Here is an 11,008-nt window from a genome sequence, read left to right on the forward strand (position 1 = left end):
AAACCTCCTTCGGCCATTGGGTCGGACGTATTTTACAAAAATATAAATAATAAATAATTCTCTTTTATCTGTGAGTCGAGAAACACGTGTCATTTCAAGCACAAACACGTGCTGAGTGAGAAAAAACATCTCTTATTTATTATCCTTCAATTTCATTTAAAAATCGACCAAATCGATCGGTGTCGGCCGATTGTTTTGACACATCTGATATCCTAATCGAATCAAAAGGGTTTCGAGTGGATTTACCAATCTATTTACTATATATATACCATCTTCTATCACCAGCCAGCCATATTACACTCGACACAGAGAACCGAATACAAGTGTCCGATGTAACATAACTAGAGACAAAAAACACTCCATAAATATTAATTAGGCTAAAAATAGAGTGAGATGAATATAAGATTTTAATTGATATCAAAAAAGCCTTCAAGTGTCACTGCTGAATGGGAAGAAAATGACTCGATCTGTATTGAACTCTGATGCTGAATGGTGTCACTGCTGGAAGCTTTGTTTTGCTCGTATATGGATGTAGGTCAAGTTTGACTCTGATGCAGGAGTTGAGCCCTTCTGTAACTTGATTCAGAGGTCTGTATGTGTTTTTCCTGAAGCACCTACGAACTCAACATCCAACCACCAACATAGAGAAAAGAGAATGTTTTCTTGTCCTTGTTGCAGCTCAACTTTATGAGGAAATTCCTGAAGCTTCATGAATCTCTTATCACTGTTCAGCCTCTTCGATTCTCCTTGTTGCAGCTGAGACTTCCTGAGGAAGTTCTTGAAGCAGCATTGATCTCTTATCATTGTTCAGCCTCTCTTCCAGCAAAATATAACGAAAAGGTTGTGCAAATCTGATAAGTAGTTCTTGAATCTGCACCCATCTCTTATCATTGTTCAGCCTCTCTTCCAGCAAAATATAACAACAAGGTTATGCAAATCTAGTTAGTAATGCTCTTGCACAAAGAACAAAAGTCCCAACTTATGCACAAGCTGTACATGAAAATGAACCAAAAAAAGAAAAAAAATAAGTATTAGAAGAAAATTACAAACAAAATTCCTCCAGAACTACCCTAATAGTTCCATGGATCACTAGTATGGTGCAACCTGATTGATTGTTTCTGCTTTCTTTATTGCAACATGTAGCAACGGCTGCAAGGTGATCAACCATGGCAAAAATGTGGCAGGCTGATGAACATTTCTCCTTGGAGAAAGGCGCGGCAAGCAACTCTGTTTTATGTACGATGCTCATTCCTAGTGTATTGAAAGATTTTGTCAAGTAAAACCTGCAAAAATCATGTGCAATGGTACAAATATCATTTCGCAGAAAGTAGCCTCGTCAACAAAAACAGATGAATCGGAGAGAATGAAGCACAGAAGTGCCAGTCTGCTATTTTTATATTAGTTTGCAAGAGGTGAAGGCATGACAAACAGAGAAGACTAAACATTTATCCATGGCTAATGTTGCACCAGCTATGGAGTTCTCTCTCCTCCTAAACATGAATACTTGTTCTTTTTTCTCTTATCCTTGTATCTTATTTTTCATCAGGAAGAAGCTATTTTAGTCATAAATCTTCTCTGACAAAATCTTTCACCATATGATACTTTCATGAATTTGACTGTTATCATTTTTTTCCCTATATATATATATATATATATATATATGCATTCCAGCCATTTCAATCATAGAACATTGATAGAACATCTCTTGTATACCATTGAACAGAAGAAGGGGAAAGAAGCTAAAATTTCATTTCAGTGATTTATAAAGAGCTTGTATAGCACCGTCTGAATAAATCAGTTAAATGGCATGCAACTTAGAAGATGACTATACGAATCTGATAAAGCTCCTGATTGCCGGTTATACACGGGCATTGAGTAGATTAATAGTCTTCTTTAATCAGCTATTTCTTAATCATACAGAAGGCTAACAATATATACACTGGTGACAACCAATATAAGTTTTAAAAGCCTTGCAAGAGCTTCGTGTCCAGTTTCAAACTGGTATTCTTTATGATGATAACACCAGCTTCTAAATGGTAAAGAAGAGAGGACACGAAGCTCATCGCTGTGTTTCGCTATGTTTTCAATCCACAATTGAACTTGTACTTAAGGAAAGAAGTTGCCTGTGCCTACCCTCTTGATTTTAGGTTCTGGTTCATAGCAGACACCAAATCAAAATTAAAGATATCAATAGTCAAAGGATGATATTGCAGATGGGTATGCCATTACCATAAAGGAGTTGATGGACGTGACGTTATTCTGCTATAGGAAAGAAGTCTTACCTTACGTCTCTAGGAGATGGCCATCATCATCGACATGAGTTGAAATGTCGTTTAAGCAGCTCTCCTCATCAGACATTTCATCCATAATCATTCCATCTGCTCTTATGCAGGTTTGGTTGTTGCATGTGGATGCTTGTTCTGTAGGTTCTTGAACAACAGGAAAAGCAAATGGATAAGAGGCAACATCTTCATGCCTTTCTTTTTCCTGAACATTATCATCAATGGCAGTGCAATCCAAGTCCTGCATTGTATTCGTAATCTGCATATTGCTGCTTAACTCGGTCATATTGCCCATTTCCAAGTCAATTTTCTCCTTTGAGCCAACGATATTTATCCCGCTATTCCAAGAAATAGAACTAGCTTCCGGTGAATCTTCAAGCACCCATGACCGGAAATCATTCAATGAAGGAGGAATCTTTGAGAAGAAAACATCTTTAAAATTTTTCAATAAGCCCTTGTTATATGGATTCTCCTTCTTATCATAACAGTACCGGAAGTTCTCGTATGTTGTCTGTGGAAGCATAAACAAGTAAAATCAAACTAAAAGTTAAAGAACTGGAAAACATGCAATCCGTATATAGTGATGCTGAAGTTATAGCTAATCAGACAACAGGACGAACAGAATCATATATTTGACCAGAATTTAAATTCTTAAGAAGCCAATGAAATGCCAGTGATTGCTGATGGATTAATCATTCATGAATGCAGATCTATTTACACACAACATGATGGATCCAACAAGTAATGATGACCGCCAAATATTACATAATGCTACCTGATTTGTGCTGATTAAGTAGACATGGAATGCTGTCAGCCCACCGACAAACCAAATGGCTATGAAAGTGTACACAATGAGAACAAGTGATAAGACCTCGCTTCTCATGGACTTCCAGACAGAATTGTGGTATCGTTTTCCTTCTATAAGAATGTTTAACCATGAGAAGGTGAAGACATATATGCAAAGAAAGGTTGATGATGATATAAACAAGAAGAAGAACCGATAGTTGCGCTGCAGACATCAATAGGAGTTGGTCAAATTACAAACAAAAAATAGTGATAACAAAAGTTCTGCACTTTGTTCAGAAGGGAGAATCAAGCATGAATTTTGTAGGTTGCTTACTACTCCGATGCACTGATCAACCCATGGACAGTGGTGATCGAACTTCTGAACACAATTATTGCAGATCGAGCAATGGGAAGCCCGGGGTGGGCGATAAAGCAAGCATGTATCACAGAACTTGACTCTTACGGTAAATCCATCAACATTGACATCCTTTGTACGGGGCAGCTGTAAGTGTGGAGTTGCTGCACTCACCCACTCCATGGAAGGAGTGGTGACATCAAATGCTTCATCAGAATCCGGGGGTCGAGCATTTCTTGGCACTATACCTGGATCTCTACTAGAAGTCAACAACAGAAAAGCCAAATCCTGCATCATCATCATCATAATAAGGATGTCACTTGGAAATTAACAGTGTGCTTTGATGGAAATTAACATGCTGATTTCTCTTGATATATCACTTACTGCTACAGTGAGAAGTGCCGTCACGATCAGCACTGGAGATCCAAGTATTCGAATTTGGTTATCCTCGTCGGTCATCTCATGGTTAAGAATTTTGGCAAGCACTTGAGAACAAAACGCAATCGATGGACCAGCAATGAGAAGCATTGATAGAGATAGTGAAGCACCATCCGGACCAAATATTAGCCTCCCACCACACCAGAACCTCTGAGAACAGACAAAGATACATGCGTACTCATCGACGAATTAAGTGTTAATCCAAACACCAGCAGCATAACCAGTAGCAATATGATAACTTCAATGCAACAAGGTCACTGTAGAGTAACACTACCAACTATATATATGCAAAATTCACAAATTAATGACAAATAACAGTATAAAAAAGAAAACTTTGTAACCTATCCAATCAATGTACTCATCAAAGGTTACGGATAAAGTAGGAATTGCATAGGACTAAGAAAAGAAAAAGGATCCGTCGATCATTTCTTCCATGCCCTAAATGAATTTGGAGGCAAAACTCATCCGCAAATTCCGGTCAGCCTTTATATGTCAAATACTCAACTAAAAACAATATAGATTTGTTGTAAAGTGAACAAATTCCTCCCTAAAAATCACAAAAAGCAAACAAACATAGATTGCACGATTAAGGGGGGAATGGCTGAGAGCCCTTACATTGTTTCCCTTCCAAACTTGATAGAGCCTCCTGAGTCGGGGCATTGCGGTGTCAGCAACCAGCAAAAGGCTAGTAGACCTTTGCAATCACTGATAAAATTCAAAGCTCGTCAGAAACTGAGATCAGAGAAAGAATCGATAAACTGCTGCTCCTTTTTCCTCTCGTCTCTCTGGTCCCCGGATGCTTGGGATTGGATCCAGACCTTCTATAATTAGGAGAAGATCTCTGAGTTCTCGCTTGGCCAATATACGATCTTCTCAATTAGGCTGCGGGCTTTTCGCGGGAGATTAGCCAACGACAGCAGCATCCGACATCCGTGGCTGATAAATACGTAGAGATCTACGTGACACGTGCACTCCAGACGACAAGCGCCCATCACAAGGTGCACGTGCGAGACACACGTGTTTGCCTCTGCATTTTGCGAACCTGAATCCTGTTGTTGGATTTTACCGTTCTGGAAGTTCCTGGTGGAGGCGGGATCAGATCCAAGTGTCTTAGGACTACTGATACGAGAGATTATTTTGGGAGAAGTAGGTATGAGTCGTATGGACAGTCATCGTACACCACTCTTTCAGAGTTCACGGTCACCAGGAAGTGGTATCCATGTTCTTTTCAGTATTCGATCATATTATACTTGGAAGGATTATGCAAGTGTTTGACAACAATTTATGAATTCTATTCACAAGAGAAGAAGCTCGATTGATGAGCTTTCGGGATAACGTGAAGCCGGCTATCGCTGACCATGGTGTAGTTGGCACAAATGACAGGTTACGCATGCATTTGATGCAGGAAAAGAGTGCCATGAGAGTACATGGTTTTGCTTCGGTCAGAGTTCCATCCTTCGACAAGGTCAGGGACGTGAGTAACTTGCATAAGTAGTCTGAGAAAACATTCTCGCACGTTTGCAGCTATGGAAATGCTGAATTCTGTCAACTTGATTATGGCGTTCACGACTGTGGCTTGTAGAGTATGTGGCTGACTAAGTTGTCCGCCATGAGGAAGACCGGCTCTTGATGTTCTTGCAAGGGCTGTTAGCTGCAGTTGGATCAGACGTACATGCAGTATGGTTCGAATAGCAGAGTTAAGGAAGTGATCACAAGTCAATTTGATGCAATATGTACCGGCATAGAGCTAACTGTAGGAGTTATGGGTTCTTGTGAGATGACAAAGTCAACATGATCTCCAGTGAGCAACCATCACCTGGCATTATTAGCTCAGTGGTTGGTTGCACCGTTCATCTATGGCTTTAATCTGAATCTAAATAGAAAAGAGTAAGCAAACCTGCAACTCTTTTGGCACAAGTGACTACTATCTCTCCTTAATTATTTAAGCACTATTTACTTCACATGATAACATAAATGAACAAAAATTAGCTGACAAATTTACATACTATTTATCGGCTTTGATGTACAACAACAACTGGTAACTGAATAACACAAATGACTCGGATAACCAAGCTATCGAACAATGCAATTCTTGTATCTGACCATGGTTCTTAAATTCGAAGTTATCCTTGTTGCCGAGAAACCGTCTGAAACACCAGAACATGCAGTCTACACATCACAATAAGAGTAGCATTAGGCTCTTGAATACATGCGAGGTGTGTCTTTAGGTGCACGGAGCTGTTCTAATGCTGGAAGAATGTGTGTCATGTTGGGTCTGATCCTGGGATCTGCATGGAGGCACTGCAAGGCAAGAGCAGCAATTGTTTGGGCTTCCTTCTTCGAGTACTGTCCTTCCAGTCTTGTGTCCATGACCCTTAGCATCTTTCTTTTATCATTTAGGAATGGCTTCGCCCAGTCCACCAGTATCTTCTCTCTGGATCCATTATCTTCATCGAGTGCTCGCTTCCCTGATAAGAGTTCTAACAACACCACTCCAAGGCTGTAGATGTCACTCTTCAAACTCAAGTGACCTGCCATATAAATACCTCATAGGTTTGAGTACAATATATGCCACCAATCTTTCGATATGCCGAAATGATAATAGAATGTCAATTGAAACAAGAATATTATTTCTTACTTCTTTGGATATGCAAGTCAAACCGCACATAGGGCAATTAATTACAGGATCTGGTGATACCGAGTTCCAGAAGGTGATAATTTCGGCTCTAATTTTAACCTCATAATTAGGCCATTAGCCAAATTAAGGAAATTTAGTCCCTGCACCCCAGCTTGACTTCACATTGATCTTCATCATTAGGTTGACTTTCATTAATTTTCATCATATAACCATATTGACTGATTTATACATACGGCTGTATGCAAAAAGATAAAACTATACTGTTTTTATATACACCGAATATAGGACATTTTCATCTTAAATTACCTCTGTAGCTATATAATCTGTACAACCATCTAACTTAGACATTGTCCAAAGAAATTATATGACAAAACCCTGGCTTTATATATATATATATATATATTATTGAACTTTGAGTAGGCCACAGTGATCACGAGACTTTATATTTTACTTCAGCAACAATGTACACTTAACATTGCCTACAATGTACACATTATGATCTTTGAGGAGGGCTTACCTGTAGCAATGTACTCAGGAGCAGCATAGCCACGAGTTCCAACCACCCGGGTTGAAACATGACTCTTGTCTCCAGTAGGACCATTCCTAGCTAAGCCAAAATCTGACAATCTAGCATTGAAATCCTGCACATAATTTGATAGCTGAGATTCAACATGTCATAGAATATTCAAGAATTCACTTAATCAGTTATGCTGATTCAAGTGCAAACTACCGAGTCAAGGAGAACATTTGAAGCCTTTAAATCACGGAATATAATTTGGGTCTCTAAACCATGCAAGAACGACAATCCTCGAGCTACATCGATGGCAACCTTCACTCTTACTGACCAAGGAATAGGCTGCACCCCTCCTACAATAAGTAAAACCAATTACATTCATTTCATCATTAAATTTCAAGGAAAACATCCAGACTATGAATTTTGACATAGTCCCGGTGAACATTGTAGTCAAGCAAAAGAAACTAATAGAGGCTAATTTCAAAGAAGGAACATACTTTTGAATAAATGGTTCTCCAAGCTGCCTTTCTGCATATACTCATAGACAAGAAGCTTGTTGTTTGACTCCGAGCAGTAGCCTATCAATTTAACTAGATTTTCATGGCGAAGCTGACTCAAGTAGGTAATTTCTGCCTGCATGGAGAACAGCGAAGGTGAAGTTCACCTTAAACATGAGAAGCCATAAAAGAACTCCTTGCTAACAGATGCAAGGGGTTACATACAAGCCATTCCTTGTGCCCCTGAAAGCTTTCTCGTTTGAGTTTCTTGATGGCAACAACGATGCCAACTCCTGGTCTAGTGGGAGCATAGGTAAGCTCATCGATCCATCCTTTGAAGACACACCCAAAACCTCCTTCGCCTAGATATGAATTGGAGCTGAAATTTTTAGTAGCGGTCTTGAGATCATTCAAACTAAAGGACTTCAGACTGACAGTGGTCGATGCATCTCCCTTGTTGAAACTTTCAGCTGCAGTCTCAAAATCGCTCAAGCTGAAGGACTGAAGACTGGCAGTAGTTGATGGCTTGCTTTTGAATGATGAATCATAAGTTGTCGTTGACTTGTTTGAACTAAAATTATTTATGCTGGACAGTGGATTCTCTGGAGATAACATGTGAGTCATATTTCCTTTAGCAATAATTTTAAAGATGTACAGAGCATTTGAAGTAAAATTTAAAATGAAAGAAGTTTCCATAAGGAACTATGTGATCACAAATAGATCCATGATTGTATATAAAACTGGAGTACTATAAACAATTTCTAGAGTCATTATTAAGTACTGCAAACATGGTATATTTAGCAGATAATCATGACTATACTTGCTTAAACATAGAAAATCTTGTTGTCCAAGTTCATCCCTTTTCCACTTATTGCAATGCAAGAATATATCAAATTAGACGGTCTGTTTGTAACACCTCGATTAGTTCCAAATCGAAAGTGCGTAAGATTAAGATTGACTTATAACGGTCTAATGGGTGTACCACTATAAACTTTAACTTGGGCTTATTGATCGGTGATTTAGGTCAAACGAAGTTGATGGATCAATTATCCCATAAGGCTAGGGCCTTGATATCCGATCTAGTATTTAGGTACCTTGATATTTGGTATCAAGGCAAATGACAGATTTCAGGAATGGCCAGGTGGATTGATATACACCTTATTTGATATAGACAATAATCAGACAGTAAGGTTTCCCTATTACATTGTTGTTGGCAAGCATATTTGAGATTGGAGCATCAGAATCAAGCTGCACAACTGTCTTAATGCAGAAATTAAAATTGCAAAAATCTCTGTTCTAGTTAATCCTTTTGCACACATCAACCCTAGGTTATATAAACCAGATATATAACCATACTTCAAGTCTAAAAGAACAGAAATATGAAGCCTTAGGAGATGAATCCACAGTTAAGACAAAAACATGACATCTCAATCTTACAGAACAACACTATATGTTATTAACTTGTCGACGCCTTTGCTGCAATAGCACACTTCCTGTCTGAATAATCTCGCAATTAGCATGGTGCTGTAATCCTAGATCCATTCAAGTCATGGCACTGGTAAATGCTATGCAGGCTGACTTCTAGCACAGTGCTGTTTATGCGTCGAACAACAATAATTTGGTTGGTAATTTATTTAATATAAATTACTTGTGGAGGAGAAATAATTAGATGGTGCCATGGGAATTCTCAAGTGTTTGAGAGAGAATCAGAGACAATTGAGAATACAGTCTCGTTTGGTTATTTTAATTTTTGGGTTATGGAAGTACATATTGGCATGCTGAAGCCCTACTGGTTTCATGCAATCCCCACACAAAATCTCCCAAACATTCAGTTTTGTCCCTTCAAAATCAAGATAAGATCAAATTCTGAGGTTTATCTATCTGATTTATATTAGGTTGCACATCTTCTTTAGAGCAAAAAGTTCATTATTTTCTCTAAAGTAACTTGTTGCACAGAAAAAAAAAGAACAGACTGAAAAGAAGAAAAAGAACATATATATCCAAACATCTTCCCGAGCAATAAAACTACTGCAAGAAAAACGCAGAAAATGAAACCGATATCCGACCGATGAAGAACGCAATCGAGTATAGAAAAGGATAAACAATTTTGCTTCCGGGCATGATTCCTTTTTGGGGGGGGGGGAATGCCTCTCATGGTATGTATGACATCTAGGGTTTAATCACCTCAAATTGTTCTCGACCTAACAATAATTCGACAACTATTACCATTCAATTTCTGCACCAAAAGAAGCAGGCGAGGCGGTGGCTGCTTCGAACAGGCACTTGAGGCACTACTGTACCCGGAAGCATTGCAGTAAGATTATGCGTAACACATATAGTTTCCCCCCACTTTGTACTTGTCGTTTCGAAAAGCTTATGTGAGTGATCTCCTCGGTTCTTCTCCCCCAAAATAAGAAATAGCAGGCAAACAAAGAGAAACGAGAACGAACACAGTAGAGAAAGGAAGAGTGGTTGGTTTCTCACTTGAAGCATAAGGAGAGGAAGCGTTTGCCAGCTTAGCAGAGCCCCCGCAGAAGTTCCCCATTAGAGGACAGCCAAGAAGACCTCAATCACCCATCGGCCATAGCCAACCACATATTACAGGCGTCGGAGATGCTTCCACCGTCAGCAGAGATCGGTCAAGTCTGATCTCATCATCAGATAGTATAGCTAATCCCTGACTCAAAATTGGCGGAAATTTCTATGCTCTTGACCCGTTCCAAGTCGACGCAGTGATGGGATGGAAACTTGGAAACATCAACTTCATAAAAAACTTCAAGAAATCGAAGATGCTGACACGTTGTCGTTTAAAGTCAAGCATCGAGTCAACAGATTTGTAGGAGCTTTCGTCGGAAGGAAGCAAAGGTGGGTGAAATCAACGCACCAACGTATCATCTGGTTTGTGGCACCGTCTTATGTGGTTCTCATTTGAATTCACGGTGGCCGGATAGGTAAAGCGCCGCAAAAGCTGGAACTTAACGGGGCTGGGGCTGCTCTGCTCTTCTTCGGGAGTTCACATGGACGAGAAGGTTTGGCATCTCCATCGGTCATCTCCTCTTCCTCCAAAGAAGTCAAGCTTGTATCACAGTAATATGAAAGGAGATCGTGTCCGAGTTAGACCAGTGCTTGGCACCTTATGCTAAAATAACATCATTTTCCCAGTACCTATTGCCAAAAATAATATTGTTTCTCTTTCTTCAACTCTTAGCAACATATATATAGTCTTTTGATCTTCGAAGATATTGACTTCCAACTCTTTGCCTTGTTTGTTGTTTCATTATGCTGACCAACAATTTTAACGTGTGTTCTAATGAGCGACACTCGTTTGTTAGACTTTTCAAAGGTTGACTGATTAATGAAGTATTTTTTAGGTAATAAATGACACGTAAGAGAACTTATCCTTTCAATGTGGGCCCGAATCATCAAAGCATTTGTTTTGCAGTAAATCCTCTTTTGGGATTTCCATGTTTTTTGTTTCTTGTAACAGAAAACAGAAAA

General features: G+C 39.2%; 2 protein-coding genes across 2 annotated transcripts; both read right to left on the reverse strand.

Moving 5' to 3' along the window:
• Positions 1-260: 260 nt before the first annotated feature.
• Positions 261-4,968, reverse strand: LOC135582533 (probable protein S-acyltransferase 1). The gene is made up of 6 exons (XM_065153630.1): positions 4,477-4,968; positions 3,808-4,011; positions 3,403-3,711; positions 3,058-3,291; positions 2,283-2,793; positions 261-1,283 (listed from the first exon to the last, which is right to left on the reverse strand). Exons 1-5 carry the CDS (start codon positions 4,519-4,521, stop codon positions 2,284-2,286), a joined length of 1,302 nt encoding a protein of 433 aa, XP_065009702.1. The 5' UTR covers positions 4,522-4,968; the 3' UTR covers positions 261-1,283; position 2,283.
• An 868-nt stretch (positions 4,969-5,836) lies between these two features.
• On the reverse strand, positions 5,837-10,170 carry LOC135639639 (probable serine/threonine-protein kinase PBL2). Its single transcript, XM_065153487.1, has 6 exons — positions 9,995-10,170; positions 7,736-8,112; positions 7,511-7,646; positions 7,230-7,366; positions 7,017-7,140; positions 5,837-6,392 (listed from the first exon to the last, which is right to left on the reverse strand). Exons 1-6 carry the CDS (start codon positions 10,053-10,055, stop codon positions 6,055-6,057), a joined length of 1,173 nt encoding a protein of 390 aa, XP_065009559.1. The 5' UTR covers positions 10,056-10,170; the 3' UTR covers positions 5,837-6,054.
• Between the last annotated feature and the right edge of the window lie 838 nt (positions 10,171-11,008).

The sequence above is a fragment of the Musa acuminata genome, chromosome BXJ3-6, assembly GCF_036884655.1.
Source record: "Musa acuminata AAA Group cultivar baxijiao chromosome BXJ3-6, Cavendish_Baxijiao_AAA, whole genome shotgun sequence".
In the NCBI taxonomy this organism is placed as follows: Eukaryota; Viridiplantae; Streptophyta; class Magnoliopsida; order Zingiberales; family Musaceae; genus Musa; species Musa acuminata.